Raw genomic sequence first — 17,023 nt, 5'->3', positions numbered from 1 at the left:
AAAATCAATATATACAAGGCTTCATTACCCTCGAAGAAAATGTTCTTAGTTCATAACAAACATAGTGTCAAAAGAATGTACACAAGAAATGAAGAACAAAATGTAAAGAAATTGCGTAAGAAAAACCCAAGTCGAAACCCCCGTTGATGATTCCCGTGAAGAACTGTCGAAAACCGTAAAAGTCGAAGAAGAACGAAGAGTGAGGGCTTGCTTCTATTCATAGTAAATTGCAAAGCTTCCTCAAGAAGCTTTGCTTTTGAAAATATCTGCCCTCGAAAATCGTGCTAGATCGCGATCCAATAAAGTCAGATCGTGATCTGGCTTCTCGTAAAAAAGTGAACCGCCATCCCAGATCGCGATTTGCCCCAATTTATCGATGCTACTGGAATTTGCCACCAGATCGCGATCCAACTTTCCTGGATCGCGATCTGGGTCTGAAATTACTTGCTACTGGAATTTGCACCTAGATCGCGACCCGAAGCTCCTGGATCGCGATCTGGGTCTTAATGGCCACTTTCTCGGCTTGAAAAATCGGTTTCGCTTCCAAATGGCTTCGACTTGGCAAAAATAGCTAACAAAACCTAAAAAAGGAAATAAAACAAGAAACGCGATAATATATACAAATAAAGCCGAAACTCGGACGAATGAAGACCAAAACTCAAAGATTTGATAAGCAAAAATCGTGCAAAACGAACACTTATCAGTGGCAATTAGGGCTTTGGCGGTGGTGGCGATTAAAGCTTTGGCTGGAGTTAAGTAATTTGCAAAAGAAGATTCGGCCGGTGTGAAAATGGGAAGGAGAAGTTGGCGGTGGAGGGGACGAGATAAGCGGCGGAGGCGGGTGGTGGAAGGAAGGGGTGGCGGTGGCGTGTAGATGTGATTGCCGGAGGTGGTGTTGTGAATTTGGTTGTGGTGATTTAAATGGGGAAGACACAATTTTCTCTACTTTTTTCCCCTTTTTTTCCATATAAAAATGTGTTTTTTTTCTTTATTTAAGAAATTTTAAAAATTGCAATTTGATTCAAAGTTTTGGATTAATTATATTTAAGTCCAATTCGATTTGACATTTGAAAAAATTACAATTCAGGCCTCTAATTTAAGTTTCAAAAGTTTAGTAAAATTGCAATTTGGCCTCTATTATATATTAATTCAATTTTATGTTATTAATTAAACCGTAATACAATCACTTCCTTTAAATAAATATATTTATTTCCACTATAGGACAAAGAACTAAATAAAATGCAACATAAGGTGTTAATTGCTAACTGTTTTAACAACGAGACTTTTTTAGCCATTGCATCTTACGCACCGTATGTTGGGTTTCAGATGTGTCCTATGGTGCATTTAAGCAAATTTAATAGATATGACACTCGCTTGCTTTAATATTATTTAACTTTATTAAGTCTTGCAAGCAAATTTAATTATTTTTTTTAAATATATTCCAACTTTATATAATTGTCATTGTCCAATATAGCACCTAAAACATATTCTAACTGTATATAATTATTGTGAATTGATCTAGTTAAATAATGAAATAATATAATGTTAGTAATGTAATTGTTAAAGTGGTTCTATATCCACGGGTTACATCATTAATGATGATATATGCATTTTCCATTATAGACGAGCACTTAGTATATACGTACTGCTTTTTATCGGTAATTGGTGTTGTGACATCGGCATACATAAGTGGGTGCCTATATTGATGAGTTCACTGAACCCCTCATCCTATTTATTTATTTATTTATTTATTATGGCAAAATGCACTTTGCCCCGTAAAAACGTTACAATTCACACTTTCCTCCCTAAGAAACCGAAAAAGAGACTTCCCCCCTTTAAAATTGTGTCCCAGTTGCACTTTACCCCAAAATTAGTATATTTTTGACCGGAAATCAAATTTCTCCATCCACTTAAGGGTATGTGCGTCAAATCATCTTTTTCACATAATTGAAATTTTTAAGTGTGCAAATTTTTTTTTTCCAATGAAAGTTTTTATTTGTTTGTTTAATGTTTTCATTTACAATTACAAATTATAGTTTTTAATGCAATATATTCAACTTTGTGTAACTCCAAAAATATTTTTGTAATTGTTATTCATGTTACAAATATTTTAATTATTGTTTAATAAAGTTTTAATAGTATTGAATTTTAAAGAAACAAAATCAAAAATATAAATTCAATATAACTAGGGGGAAAAAAAGCAAAAAAAGATAAAAATAATTAGTAATCTTCTTCTCTTTGCACCTCCCCCACCCACTTCCACCGCCAAACAACTCTGCATCGATCTTCTGTTCCGCCACGAACAGCCACCCAACACCACCACACTGCATCAATTGAGCTACGAAAATTAGTAATGGGAATACAAAAATTGAGCAACAATAGGGTGAGCAAGCATTAGTTGGTGGGTCTTTTGCCCCGGAGATGATTGTGATTTTTTATGATGATGAAGAGTGGTGGTAGAGGTGGCGGTGGTGGTGGTGGTGGTGCGGTGGTGGGAAGAAGAAAGGGGATTAGGGTTTTTAAGGCAATTATGAAAATTTGCAATTTAGTCCTTTTACAAGTTAGATGGAGAAATTTAAAATTAAGTGAAATTTTTAAAAGAAAAACATCTATACCCTAAAATGATGCATATACCCCTTAAGTGGACGGGGATATTTGAAATCCGGTGAAAAATACACCGGAATTCGAATTTTGTGGCAAAGTGCAACTGGGGCACAATTTGGAAGGGGAGGGGAGTCTTTTTTTTGGTTTCCTAGGGGAGCAAAGTGTCAATTATGAGTTTTTTAAAACGGCAAAGTGTATTTTACTCTATTTATTATTATGTTTTACTTATTTAACCATTTTGCACATATTTAAATTATTTTCAATCAATCTGAACTATTTTGATTAAGGGTGGGGTTGTGTTGGTTTTTACCCAATAACCGACTAATTACTAACCATATTTTCAGGTGGATAATATCTTTTTGGGGTAATATGCTAAGAGCCCTACAAATCAAACATAATTTGAACCAAATGACAACCTTATATTTAATCTTTTAATTAAATTTCTATTTTCAAATAATATATGAGCCACATTCTTTAATTTTCTTTAATTTCTAGTTTGCCCTTATACCCTGAATATAATATTTATATTCACGTTTCTCAAACTTATCAGATTTATTTCTCTTATTTTCTTTTTTCAATGCTTCTCTCTCGTTATCTCCCTCTCGTTTTTTTTCCTCTCTCAATCTCTCTCTCTCTCTCCACATCTCTCTCGCCGGTGACGGCGGCTATGGACGGTGGCTATGGTTGGTGGGCTATGGTGACGGAGAACAACAGATCTGCAAATTCCAGCGATGGATCGAGAGGGTTTGGTGGAGGCGGCGGCGGCCGGTGAAGGCGACAACGGTGGGTGGAAGCGGCGGCCGCCGGTGGAGGCGGTGGCGGCGGGTGGAGGCGGCGGCGGTGAATGGAAGGCGTGGTGGGTAGGGATGGCAATTTGACCCGTCCAGACAAATCCCCGCCCCCACTCGCCCCGAAATATTTCGGGTATTACCCGCCCCGAAAAAAAATGGGGCGGGTATGGGGATTGAAAAGTTTTTTTGACCGGGTACGGGTACGGGGATGGGTTTGTCTATACCCGCCCCGTAGACCCGCCCCGTACCCGTCCCCGTACCCGCCCCGCATTATTTATATATATAATATATATTTTTTAATTATTATATTAAATATAAATAATTAAATAGTAGTAATATATTAAATACTAGTTAAAAATGGGGATTTTTAGGTTTCCATTATATAATTAAATATTAGTATTATAATATTTGTTGAAATAAACTTTTAAATTATAAGTAAATTGCATATTTATTTATTAAAAAAAAAAGAAAAAAAAAATAGATGGGGATTTTTACCTGCCCCGATAGCCGTGGGGATTTTAAGGGGCGGGTATGGGGATTCTTTTAATACCCGTGGGGACTTTTGACGGGGATGGAGATGGGGATTTCCATAGCGGGGCGGGGATGGGGATTTCCGTAGCGGGGCGGGGATGGGGATTGCAAAACCCGCCCCATACCCGCCCCATTGCCATCCCTAGTGGTGGGGGTTGTGCGGGCGGGGCTGTGATTATGGTTGAGATGTTATGGAAAGTATTTTTGGAATAATCAATTGATCTAATTTCCTTGTGTTTTGAAAGATTTTGCTTGATTTGGGTTGTTCAAATGCCAGATCTAGGTTTTCCCAAAGTTGGTAGGTGACTATAGTCGCGGCGGCTGCGAGTGTGGGTTGCTAGGGTTGGCGGGGGCTGCGTTGGCTACTAGGGTTTACGACGATTTGGAGTTTTTTGTGGCTAGGATTTGGTAGTAAAGAATAGTACACTGTAGTATACTATACTACACTGTAGTATATCGTAGTACACTACTGCACTATAGTATACTACAGTACATCGTAGTATACCATAGACTACTACAGAAAAATTGAAAAATATATAAATTGAAATTAAAATAAATAAAAATATAGCATGCTTTTTTTTTTTTTTGTAATTCTTAATATTATGTAGAAAAAAAAAAGAAAAAAAATGATAATAGTGTATAAGATGCTAAAATGAATAACGAGAAAAAGGAAGACAAACGGATATTTTGAAGAAAAAAAATATTGGATGAAAATATGAAAATATTAAATCCATAATAAATAAGATGATAAATGAAGTTTGGAATTTACTTAATGAATATTTCGAATTTGTGAGTGGAGGTGCATTCTTGGAATGAATTTTATAACTGAAATGCTAAATCCCACACGAATTTTACCAAATCCTGCACACAACTGAAACTATTTATCTCTCTAAAATATTCTCTTCTCCTTCTCTACCTTTATTTTTTTTTCCCCTATTTTTTTCACAAAATCACACACTAAAAACGTCTCTGGCATTCCAAGTTCGAATTTGAGAAAAAAAATCTTCACGTGTCCAACTAAAATAAAATGGGAATTTGAGAAAAAAAAATCGAATTGATATGAATTTGAATAATTAAAAAGGCTTAATGAAATTGAATAAATATTAAATAACATTGAACTCATTTTTTACGATTATTCACCTAAAAAAATTAAAGAATTTTGGGTGACATTGATAAAATTATCTTAGAGAGAAGTTAGAAAAAATATGAGTAGAGAAAGATTTTTTTTTAATATATGTGTGGGATTTAGTAAATTTTAGTGTGGGATTTAGGACGCCCCATTTTATAAAGGAAGTGAATCAAATGTTTAGTTAGACTTGTCATTTAGTTCAAATAAGTTTTGTCACCAGAGACCTATATCCTAAGACCCCTATTTTCTTTAACCGACTTATTGGATCGGGTCGAAAATTTTAACAAATCCATTTATAATGGTTCGATTGATGGTTTCTAATATTATCAAAAGTTGGTTGGTCGATAATTATCAGTCAACCAACAATATTAATAATATTTTAGATAAAAAAATATAAAATAAAAGTTGGCATAGATCTTTCACCGAACTTTGAAAGTCCATGTTTGGAATTGGTTTGAATTTCAGAATATATATATTTTTTTGGAATTGCTATTAAATATATATTTTGAATTGATAAATGATGATGGAGCAGTGACATTAGGCATAATATGCATACTCGTACTCTAAATTTTGGATTTTTTAATTTTGGATTTTATACTCACCAACCGACTTATTTTAGAATCAAAGATTTAGTTGTCAACCATCAACGAACCCACAAAGATTGGGTCGACAATAATTTTTTAAATTTAAGCAAAATTGGATGGTCGGATAGATCGTTTTTTAGTCGATACTCGGCCAATCCAACTCAATCTCCGCTCTAATTTTGGTAGTTATGTGTTCCCTAAAAAAAAGGATTGTTATTTGTCAAATGTTGACCAATTCAACCTATTTTTGGCTAATGCAACATATTTTTGCCCAATTCACACACACACACACACATAGATATACTAAATAGGCTTCTTAACTTACTGAAAATCAAGCCTTAGTTATTTCAAACCATCACTCTAATAAAATGGAATTTATATGTTCAACAATTATTATTGCACTCATGAAAAAAAAAAAAAAAGAAAAAGAAAAACTCAAACAAAGTTTTACAATTAATCAAATAATTAATTCATTCTATAGCATAATGCTTAATGGTGATAGCATCTTCAGGCCTAGAAGGGGGATGAGTCTTGTTCCTCATTCTCATGGCTTGATAATCTTTGTACAAAAATCCTTTGTATTTCGGTTTTTCTGCAATTTCTTCTGTGAACTGAGGCAATGGTTCGACCCACTTATCGCCCTCTACGGTGAAGAAAAACGCGAAAGAATGCCGGTTCTTCTCCTTGTATCTCACAACTCTGTGAGTAGCACTCTTGAATTTGTTGTTGCTCAACACCTGTAAATTAAAAATACTCTTGAATTTACATGAACATATATATATTTATTTAGTTGGACAAATTACGAAAAACCCCTGTGTTTGCATAATTACAAGCACCCCCTTAACTATGTATTATCTTAAGAAAAAATCCCTCCGGTTGATAAATTTAGGGGCTTTCGTTTGGAAAAAAATGTACAGAAATTGCGGTACCAAAATTTCATACCGTTTAGAGTTTGGTTCGATAAATAACCGAATTCCCAAAATTTTATTAAAAGTATCTTAAATTTTGATTTTTTATTTTATTTAATTTATTTTAGTTTAAATACTAATATTATATATATATATATATATATATATATATATATATATATATATATATATATATATATATATATATATATATATATATATGCCACACCGAATTAACGGTTCGGTAATCGGCATGTACGAATTTTCGTTTGGTTCGATTGGATCAATTACCGACCGGATGAACTCATGAACAGCCCTAGGTAAATTTGACATTGTAAGGGTGAATGTATAAGACAATACATAGTTGAGGTTGCAAACAAGAGGGTTTTTTTCGTAATTATACCTTACTTTAATGGTAGCCATAATTTGCCCTATTTAATTAGTATAAAAGAAATACAAATCAAATACCCAATTAATGAGAAGAAGTATATATTTGGTGAATGAATGAATGAATTTACCTGAATAACATCACCTAAATTGACAACAATTGTGGCTTGAGCAGGAACAACAGGTATCCATTGACCATCTTTCTTGACCTCAAGTCCTCCAACTTCATCTTGTATTACAAATGTGACTAAGTTACCATCTTCATGCTCCGTTATGCCGTTGTTTTCCGTTTCCGTCGCCGGAAAATACCGCAGTGCCGCCATGAAATCCCAGCTCCGTTCTTTATTGTACTTATTCAAGAAATCATGAGGCAAACCCAAGCATTCATTCAGAATTTTCTCGATGAGTTCTCCAGTTTTCCTCAAATGCATGAACATCTCTTCAACAACTTCCCTGTTTTTATTTATTATGTTATGTCACCACAATTAGTGGGAAAAGCCAGGATTCCATCACTCGGGGATCGAATACGCGATTACAATTAACTTTAACTGAGCATAAAGAAATTAACGACAACAATGATTATTTCAAGAGTGGAGAGTCTATGATATTGTTACATGGTGGATTTCAATTTTTGGGGGTTGGGGGCAACAACCCTAAAAAAAAAGGATTTTTTTTTATTTTTTATTTTTTGACAACTAGAAGATAGAAAAATTTAGGACATTTTTTGGCATTAATTTGACTTTAGTGTGTGTAGGACCTCAGGCGCTACCAGTTGTCCTAAAACCAATTGGTGTTAGGAAAGGCGCAAACTCTAGCCTTATAGTGCATTCAACACACACAAGCGCCCACGGCATTCGATTGTGGGCCGCCCATACCCGGGCCTCCAGCACGTGGACAATTGCTGTCAAACCCAGGCTAACAGTGTGGGACTAAATAATACAATTTGGGTGGATGTGCTTGACTCCATCATTTCACAATTTTTAAATTCATTATCCTACTTGTTCGATTTATTTATTACTTTTCTTTATTTTTTTTCAATTAAAAACACTTACTTTTATTTAAAAATAAAACTAACTGTTAAAATTATAGAAGCACAATATAAAATGCAATAAATTATAAATACATATATAATAGTAAAAAAATTAAAACTAGAGAGGGGCCATGACCCCTGGCCATACACTGACTTTCCCACGGAGTCCACAATATTAAACAAACAAGTTAAATATATTGAAACATTTTTCTCATTTCTTAATGAAAGCAATAATTGGTTTAAAGAAAACAATGAGTAAAACATTGAGAATCTATATGGATAATGCTATGTAAAATAACTGACAAAACCACTTTATATTAAATACTTTGGAAAATTGTAGTTTTGGTCCTCTATGTTGACCTAATAGAGATGTGGTCCTCTAACTTGTCATGTTTAAATTTTACATGCGATAACTTTGCAAATGTAGGATTTTTGGCCCTATTTTGCATGGATTTTACATATATGGATGCTAAAAAATTATAGATTCGACATCTAATAACCTAGCTTTCTAGAACTTTGGTTATGATGAGAGGTCGAATATTCTATAAACCAAGGTAAATGAGCGTTTGTAATTTCAAACGCCGGTATAAATTAAATAAATTTGGGCAAGTTTGTTAGCTACATTATTAAACATTGGGTAATTTCATAAGATCAAAAATGCTACTTTTGCATAGTTATTCCATGTAAAATCGAAATAAGACAACTTAGAAGAAGATACTAAATTCTTAAGCAGGCAAACATACAGTACCAAAACTACAATTTTCCGCGCATATCACATATACTACATCAACACCGAGGGGTCATCGCTCCCCAAGATTTCTCATTTTTATATATTTTAAATATATATATATATATATATATATATATATATATATATATATATATATATATATATTTGAATAACTTTGATGAAGACTTTGTAATTAATTACCTGAAACCATGAGGAGTTGTGGGCAAATTATTGAAGCCAGATTGAGGCTGAAACATCAGAAAGTACTCGTTTTTATCCGGCGAGTTTTCCGGCTGCTTGTTGTAACCCGCCGGGAGAGGTGCGCCACTCTCCGGGCTGTATTTGAGCTTTTCGTCATCGGAAAATGCGAAGAATATCTTGGACAGGTGGACGGCCTGGATCATCAGATCGAGGGGTACGCCATGGTTGACTATTTGGAAGAACCCATAATCTGAGCATGCTTCTTTGATTGTGTTTATTGCCTTCTTCTTCCCTTCTTTACTACTTTCTCCTTCATCTCTCAAGAAATCCGATAGATCCACCGTCGGAATCTCCATTATTGTTGCTTTGCCTTTCTGTTACATTGTATATATATATATATATATATATATATATATATGTGTGTGTGTGTGTGTGTGTCTGTGTGTGTGTGTGTGTGTGTGTGTGTTATTTAATATTTGTCAGCAGAGGATGGCTTCATCTTGTAGTTTAGTGGTGACGAAATCAGAGAGTAGAAAGTCCAGACTATATCCGATGAAGTTTTCAAAAATACAAGTCGACCCCTATATTTTTTTGAATTAGCATAATTAGACACCTAACTTTATTTCTATTTTATAAACCAAGGAACTTGCAGCCAACTATTGTATATGCAAATTACACGAAATTAGCTTTAATTTCATGTGTTTGTTAATAGTCAAGCACTTGTCAAATTTTATTCCAAGGAGAAGGCATCTTCTGTACGACTGTACCTATTTGGTGATATAATATATAATAATACACATGTAGCCAAACACCTCACCTGGATACAGGTAGACTTGTTCCAACAAAAAATAATAATAAATAATAAAAGATATTCCGAAATTATTTTTGCAACTAAATATGTCAAAAACAAGCATCATATATATTTTACACATTTAAAGACCATCAAAATGTTAAATAATATATGACAAGGGGTCTGTCTGAAAGGGTGCTGACAGGGACAAAATGGACTTTTCAAAGGATGTTGAGAATATATTATCTAACATAGAAAAACCTTTTTTTTTATGTTCAAACTGTATGAACAAGTTTAGTTTCGCCTTCATTCTTCATCGTCGTCTTCTTCTTCGTCATCTTCAGAACCATCACTCCCCTTTTCCTGCATATAGTTTCAAATATGATATTCAAATATTTAGAAAATTTTATTATGATTATTTCAATTTATAGTTTCTGGAAAACAAGTGAATCGAAGCATTTACACTATTGAAGCAGAAATGGCATTTTAGTTATTAATTAAAAGTTCTATTAGGGTGTTTTCTGAATTTACCTCATCGTCTTCATCATCATCCATTTCAAGTTCCTCTTCATCAGCCTCCTACAGCAAAGGCAAATTAAAACGAAATATATAAATAAGTAAAATAGATAATACTTTTTATATTTTAAGTTGACATCACATTGAACATCGATTAACTAATTAATATTTAGAAAACAAGGCAAAAAGATAGTCGAGGAGCAAAAAACGTACATTGTTAAAATATGTAAGAGGATTTGGCCACAAATCATCCTTGATGATATCAGCCACCTATGACAAGAATTAAAAAAAAAAAAACGTACATTAACGAAAAAAAAAAAGAAAAAAAAAACTCAAAACTCGTCCAATCAGCTTGAGGCAGAATGTATACCTCGTCATGAATCTCATACAGATCACCTTTATGCTCAGAGTTGTTAAACCAGGTGAAGAAGCTGCATTGCATAGAAAAAAATAGGGGATTCACAATAATCAGTCCCGTATTTGAGAAAAATCAGCAGAGCGTTATTTTTTAAATCATCAAGATTCGTCAATATTCAATTATACAGCCTATCAAATAACAACTGGAAAGAAATTTCCAGATCTCGTAATAGGGACTTATGGCATAATAAAATAAAAATTCGAGAACATAATACAAAAGGGGAACACTTCTATTGTTCAACGGAACTATTCAAATTGTTTATGAGTATTAGGCAACTAATAAAACAAAAAATGACATAACTGAAGTGTATGAATATCCTGATCGTAAGCCAGCCATCATAGATTTCCGAAAAAATTAGTGTGGATTAAGAAAGTTGTAATGCATATCGCATTCATGTTAACTGTCAGAATTACCATCGCAAATGCATCTGTTTCAACATCACAACATAAGCAACTAATTCAAATTTGCGATATAATCCCCCTAATGTATGGTCAATTTACGAAAAAACCACTCTTGTTTGGATAATTACATCTACCCCCAACTATTATTTTTTCTTACACCTCCACCCTTATGGTGTCAAATTCAACATAATCATCTAGATTTCGCGGAATATGCTCTAGTTTGTACTCGTTTTGTGTAAAAATACAATTATTGATGCACCACAATCTGATATATACAAGCCAAAAAACACACATTATGATCATCTTGCTTCAAAATGTGGAGTTCGAATGGGATAAAGCGGGTACAAAAGTGATAATATTCTATATAATCTCGAATGATTCCACTAAATTTGAAATTGTAGGGGTGGACATGTAAAAAGATTTATAGTTGAGGGGGGTGGTTGTAATTACCCAAACAGGAGGGGTTTTTTCGTAATTTAACCACACCTCAGGGGGTTGGTTGTAATTTACCCTATTATTTATACATAATCTACTATTCAACTATTTTTTTTTAAGATGCTGCATGGACCATTTTTGGAGCATTCAGTTTATCGATTTCTTGATTGACTTTTTCCAAAAGTTTTAATAGCTCAAAACGTATAGATGACACTATCATGTTCATGTCCTGAACCATATTTCACACACGGAAAATTTTGAGCTTTGCTAACTCCATATTATGCTTTCGTGATAGTAGCATTTGTTTATAGTGACCGTATAATTGCAATATATTAGAGATTGGAATTGGACGGAAGAACGAGAGAACCAACCTTTCATCAGCATGAGAACGTTTGCTTCCTTTCTTATTCTCAGTAACGCCATTAGGAATGCCCTTCAAAAAACAAGACATGTCCAATTAATTTATGCACAGTATTTGGAAACTCTTCAAAATCGAGACATGCCATGGTGTGTAAAATTTACCATGCCTTCTTTCCATTTAATTGGTGTTGAGATGATTTTTGTTACTCCCTCGTCTAGGAAATTGAATGTTTTCGTGATCTTGGAATCTTCGAAGTATGGATTGGATTTGAATATCTGAGTGGAAATTAAAAAAAAAAAATTAAAAAAAAAAATTAAAAAAAAAAAGATAATATCTTTATAGACTAAACTTAAGATGGCATTTTTCTGCATGAAATTGTCTAAAAAGTGGGACGAAGACAAAGAACACTCACAAACGAGATGGAGTAACCAGATTTCACATCTTTGAAGTCTTCTACTTCCAGATTGTTTAGATACTTGAAAATCTAACACAACGCAAAGGAAGAAAGAAAATTGTCGTTTTACAAGATAGATATTATTTGTGGATATGTTTTTTTTATTTATTTAAGCGCAGGGAGAAAAGTAAAACCTTTTGGTCTTCTTCAGTCAACAGTTCACTGAGAGCAGGATGACTCATAAACTGCAAAAAGAGAGCGCGTGTTTATCAGATATAAATAGATATTTACGACCAAGAGAAACAGAGTATGCACTTCTCTCGTAGAGAGAGAAAACAGTTTGAATAAACACTAACCGCAGTCAACCAGAAATCGGGAATGGATTTGATGGTGTCGTTTCGCTTATCATAGACAGGCTTGCGTATCTCATTGTACTTCTGTTCGACTTCCAACACTTTTTCACTTGCTTCTTCATTAATCTGAAAGCAAAGAAAATGCCATAATTATTAGCATGATTAGAAGAAGTGGATAACACCCAACGAAAAACGACCATAATATAAGAATCGAAATAATTTAATGATTTAATTTACACACAACCCAATGCACAAGAAAACAGCATGACATCACCGGAGAATGCACATGTAATGACTTTTTGATTTGCTTCCATAAAAGTTATCGTATTCTTAAATAATTACTTCGAAAACATCATAACATCACATGTACTGAAAAATTTGCTTCGATTCCATTGAAATAATTCCCGAGATAAGTCACGAAATATTCTTAAATAATTGCTGAATCTTGCGTAATAAATGCAGAATTTATTTCCCGGTTTGGATATTTCAGTTTTACGGAATTTTGTTTTTTACAAAGGCCGATATAAACCATATTTCTGCATTTATGTGCCTCGCTTCAATTACACGTGCACCACATGGTCCAAGGCACATTTTTCGATGTGGCGGATAATGAGCGTCTATACAGAAATTTGACATTATATAACACGAGCCAGCTATAAAAACGGAAAATTCGACGACAAGACAATAAATGTAGGTGAATTTTAACTACATTCCAACTGTAAAAAACTGAAATTGCATGATCGCCCCTGCACAGGGGTCCCACAAGCAAAATCGAATATTATGTTCCCTCTCTAGCAAGCTACAAATCTGAAGGTACGAAGTTTCTATATTCGATTTTCAAGATGACAAACATCTAAGGATGCTTATAATATACTAGAGAAGTTTTGTCCTAAATTACAGACTAGAAGAAAGTCGTCAGTCAATCACTAGATATTAACGTACAACAAGTGCTAAATTCTTCTACCGAAAAATGGCAGATCATTTCTCTTAGAGTCTATTCATCCAAACTCGAAGAAAAATCGATGCTGCCAAATCAGAAAGTTCTACAACTAGCAACTTGTGAACACAATGCACCATACCTTCTAAACTTACTACATACAGATAAAGTCCCAAGAAAACTTATTTTTTGGTTCTAACTTAGCAATTAATCAACCATCAGACAAAATTTAAATTAAAAAATAATCATACCTTAGTCGTTTCGAATAACAATTGTCTTCAACATTTTTTTTTTAATTTTAATTAAAAAAAAAAAAATTCCTTTTTTGGGCGGAGGTCGAGAGACAAACAAAATGAGCTCCGGTGAAAAACCAAAATCAAAATCAAAACCAAAAAGATTAGATTTTTTTTCCCAAAATTTGTTCACTTTCAGGCAGGTGAAAATTAAACATTACGAAAAAAAAAGAAAAAACAATTTGAAGAAAAATGAGATAAAGTAATATACTTTTTCGAGCTCATCCTGAATTTCCTGAAGCTTTTCAATGGAGAGAACGAGCTCTCCGTCAATGTGCTCTGCGCCGTTAATTTCTTCCTCCACCACTTCCGATTTCTGCTTCTTTCCTTTGTCTGCTACCATTTTTTCTTCAAAACCCCGAAAAAATTTTAAAAATAGGAATTTTTGATTCAATTTTGGGTCTCGCAATCGCTTGTTGGGGAATTTGCTTAAACCCTAAATAAACCCTCAGCTGCTGTGTACAGCAATAGTTAGAGAAGAAGAATGTGTTTATGAGAATTATACAGGCGCTTAGGGTTTGGGAGAGGACTGTTACAAGTACAAAGTAAAAGGGGTGGATTGTGTAATTAGGTAAACGAGTCGAGTCGAGTCGACTCGTGAATTCGACTCGTGAGCTCGATGAGCGGGCTCGAAAACAGTTCAATCTCGGACTCGAGTTTTTTGAGATCACGAGATCGAGCTTTCAGACGAGTCAAACTCGAGCCAGCTTTTAGTTGTTCATGAGCTCACGAGCCAGCTCGCGATCCTTATTTATTATTTTTATATTTTTATTATTTTTTTATATATTATTTTTTATTTAAATAATGTATAATAATATAAAGTATTGCACAAAATAAATAAAAATAAAATAAAAATATTAAAAATATATATAATTACAATTTATTATTTATTTTGTAATACTTTTGAATAATTTTAAATAATAGTTAATAAAAAATAAAAAATAAAAAATGAGCTTGAGCTGGAGCTCAACAAAATAGACTCGAGCTCGAGCTCGAGCCTGCCAACAGAGGCGAGCTCGTCTCGTTCACACTCCTATTCGCTGTAGCATTTTAACGAATACGGGTTTACAATAATTCACTCTCTACTTCTTTTTCTCTCTCTAAAAAAAATCCTCTCAAGTTTTATATTAGAAATTGTCTCAGAAACCCATCTTATTGTAGCGATTTACAAAAGAAAATTAGTGCATCAAATGAGGATCGAGATACACAATCCAATGAAGTAAAATTTGTTCGTTTTTATTCTATAAATCGTGAAAACGTGGCTCACGACCAAAACAAACATGGAAAATTGATTTGCATCCACGTGATACGCGTAAAACCTATGTATGAATAACCGCAAGTGTACAATATCGCGTTTTGTAGAATAGTGAATTCCTGATATCGATCCACATGGAATTAAGTTCCTAAATTTACCAAGTACCGTAATTATACTATCCTAAACTTTATCTAGACGATCGGAAAATGATGGGCGAAATGAAGTTAAAAGTAACGATAATAAAAACAACGGTCCGCCAGGACAAGCAAGGAATTCCGACGTGTGATGGCTTCTAGGGTAAAATTCACCAGTGTACTATATATAAAGATCTACATACCCAAATCTAATGTCAATTCTATATTCGCTAACTCAGACACTAAAATACCCTAACCCCGTCACCAGTGTAGTTAGAGTCTACCCACAGGTCTGACGTCTCCGTTCAGAACATGATATTAACAAAGCATTTAGGCCAAGTCCTTAAGGGCTACCCAAGGTGCATCACGTCTCCGTTTCCATAACCTGAGCTATGTTTTCATAAAATCAACCGAGAAATTCTCTCTCGAGTTCATTCTCATTTACAATCAATTCAACTGTTGGCCAAACAATCGAAAACATGTGATACAGGAAAACATAAATAACATAACCAAAGAACGACAAATAGATCTCAGATCTGGAAATCAAAATCAGTATATACAAGCTTAAGGTTTCATTTACCAAAAACAAAATGCTCAGTTCATTACAAACATAGCATCAAAATGACGAACACGAGAAATCATAAACTAAACGTAAAGAAAAGGCTTATGAAAAACCCGAGTCGAAACCGTCGTCGAAGCTTCCCGCGAAGAACTGGTGAAAAGCGAAGAGAAAATTGAAGAAGTCTTCAAGAAGTCGAAAATTGGAGAGGGCTTGTTCTATTTATAGTAGGCTTGAAAAACACAAATATCTTGCCTCGGAAATTGTGCATCGCCTTGCGAGATCGTATTAAATGATTGTTACAATTAAATTTTTGGACTTATGTTATTTAATTGTTCTCTCACTAATTTTATCGAGTTCCACTTCCCTCTAGTAGACGAACGAGAAACCCGATTTTTCTTTAATGGGCTTTAGGTCCAATAGACAAATATAAACCTTAGTTAATCTAGCCCGATTATATTTGCCCAAAGGTAGATCACAATCAATCATATCCATTATATGACCCTAAATTAATTTTCCTCACACTTGATAATGACCTAAATTAATCTCACGAATTCAAAATCGTCGTGTTTCAAGTCTAACCTACCAATCAAAGATGCTCATAGAACTTAATTATGCCAAACTAATGCGGTCCCTAGTTAATCTAGCCGACCACGTTAATCGAGCATAACCCATTTCTATGGCTACCTTCATTGTTATGTCAATTGAATTACATCTTACTTTACCATAGCACTCCCCGCTAACACAGTTTACTGCACTACAGTAAAGGGCTACACATAATTCAACCGTTGGCAGAAGGAAAGAAAAATTCAACAAATTGGTTTTTATTTATAGGTTGAAATAATTCTTAATTAGATTAAGAATGAGGGATTTTATTAAAATGTTTTATCTCATCAGAAGGTTCGGATTGGTCTATGTGATTCCTATATCTATGTTCTCTAAAGGTATATGGAAACGCATATTGCCCTAAGAGGAACATACGACCTAACCATATAATTAGTTACATTAATTAATTATCGGGTTTTTCAAAATAATTATAGGACCTCAACTAGCATAGATCAATCAAATAATGTTGAGGTACTATTAATTAAGTTGAAGTATAATCAATATTATATGTGTGTTCTATTAATTGAAATCAATCTAACGATTTAAATTAATTAATTAATCTAACACCTATTTACTAAAATAGATGATTGTTGATTCGATTATCTAATTGGGATTAATTGAAAATAATTTTCTGAAAATTAAAATCATTTTGTTTTAAGTTTAATTTTAGAAATCT

At 33.7% G+C, this 17,023-nt stretch overlaps 2 protein-coding genes across 2 annotated transcripts; both read right to left on the bottom strand.

Moving 5' to 3' along the window:
• Positions 1–5,981: 5,981 nt before the first annotated feature.
• Positions 5,982–9,292, bottom strand: LOC105959676 (flavonol synthase/flavanone 3-hydroxylase). The gene is made up of 3 exons (XM_012983816.2): positions 8,896–9,292; positions 7,066–7,387; positions 5,982–6,376 (listed from the first exon to the last, which is right to left on the bottom strand). The coding sequence occupies exons 1-3, from the start codon at positions 9,249–9,251 to the stop codon at positions 6,110–6,112; spliced, it is 945 nt and encodes a 314-aa protein (XP_012839270.2). The 5' UTR covers positions 9,252–9,292; the 3' UTR covers positions 5,982–6,109.
• Positions 9,293–9,766: 474 nt separating this feature from the next.
• On the bottom strand, positions 9,767–14,306 carry LOC105959713 (NAP1-related protein 1). Its single transcript, XM_012983849.2, has 10 exons — positions 14,005–14,306; positions 12,567–12,689; positions 12,405–12,455; positions 12,229–12,300; positions 11,978–12,091; positions 11,827–11,888; positions 10,572–10,632; positions 10,415–10,471; positions 10,217–10,264; positions 9,767–10,048 (listed from the first exon to the last, which is right to left on the bottom strand). The coding sequence occupies exons 1-10, from the start codon at positions 14,134–14,136 to the stop codon at positions 9,992–9,994; spliced, it is 777 nt and encodes a 258-aa protein (XP_012839303.2). The 5' UTR covers positions 14,137–14,306; the 3' UTR covers positions 9,767–9,991.
• Between the last annotated feature and the right edge of the window lie 2,717 nt (positions 14,307–17,023).

Source organism: Erythranthe guttata, chromosome 9 (assembly GCF_056151865.1).
Source record: "Erythranthe guttata isolate IM_541 chromosome 9, IM_541, whole genome shotgun sequence".
In the NCBI taxonomy this organism is placed as follows: Eukaryota; Viridiplantae; Streptophyta; class Magnoliopsida; order Lamiales; family Phrymaceae; genus Erythranthe; species Erythranthe guttata.
The sequence above is the reverse complement of the archived record's forward strand: the minus strand, read 5'-3'. Positions and strand labels throughout refer to the sequence as shown.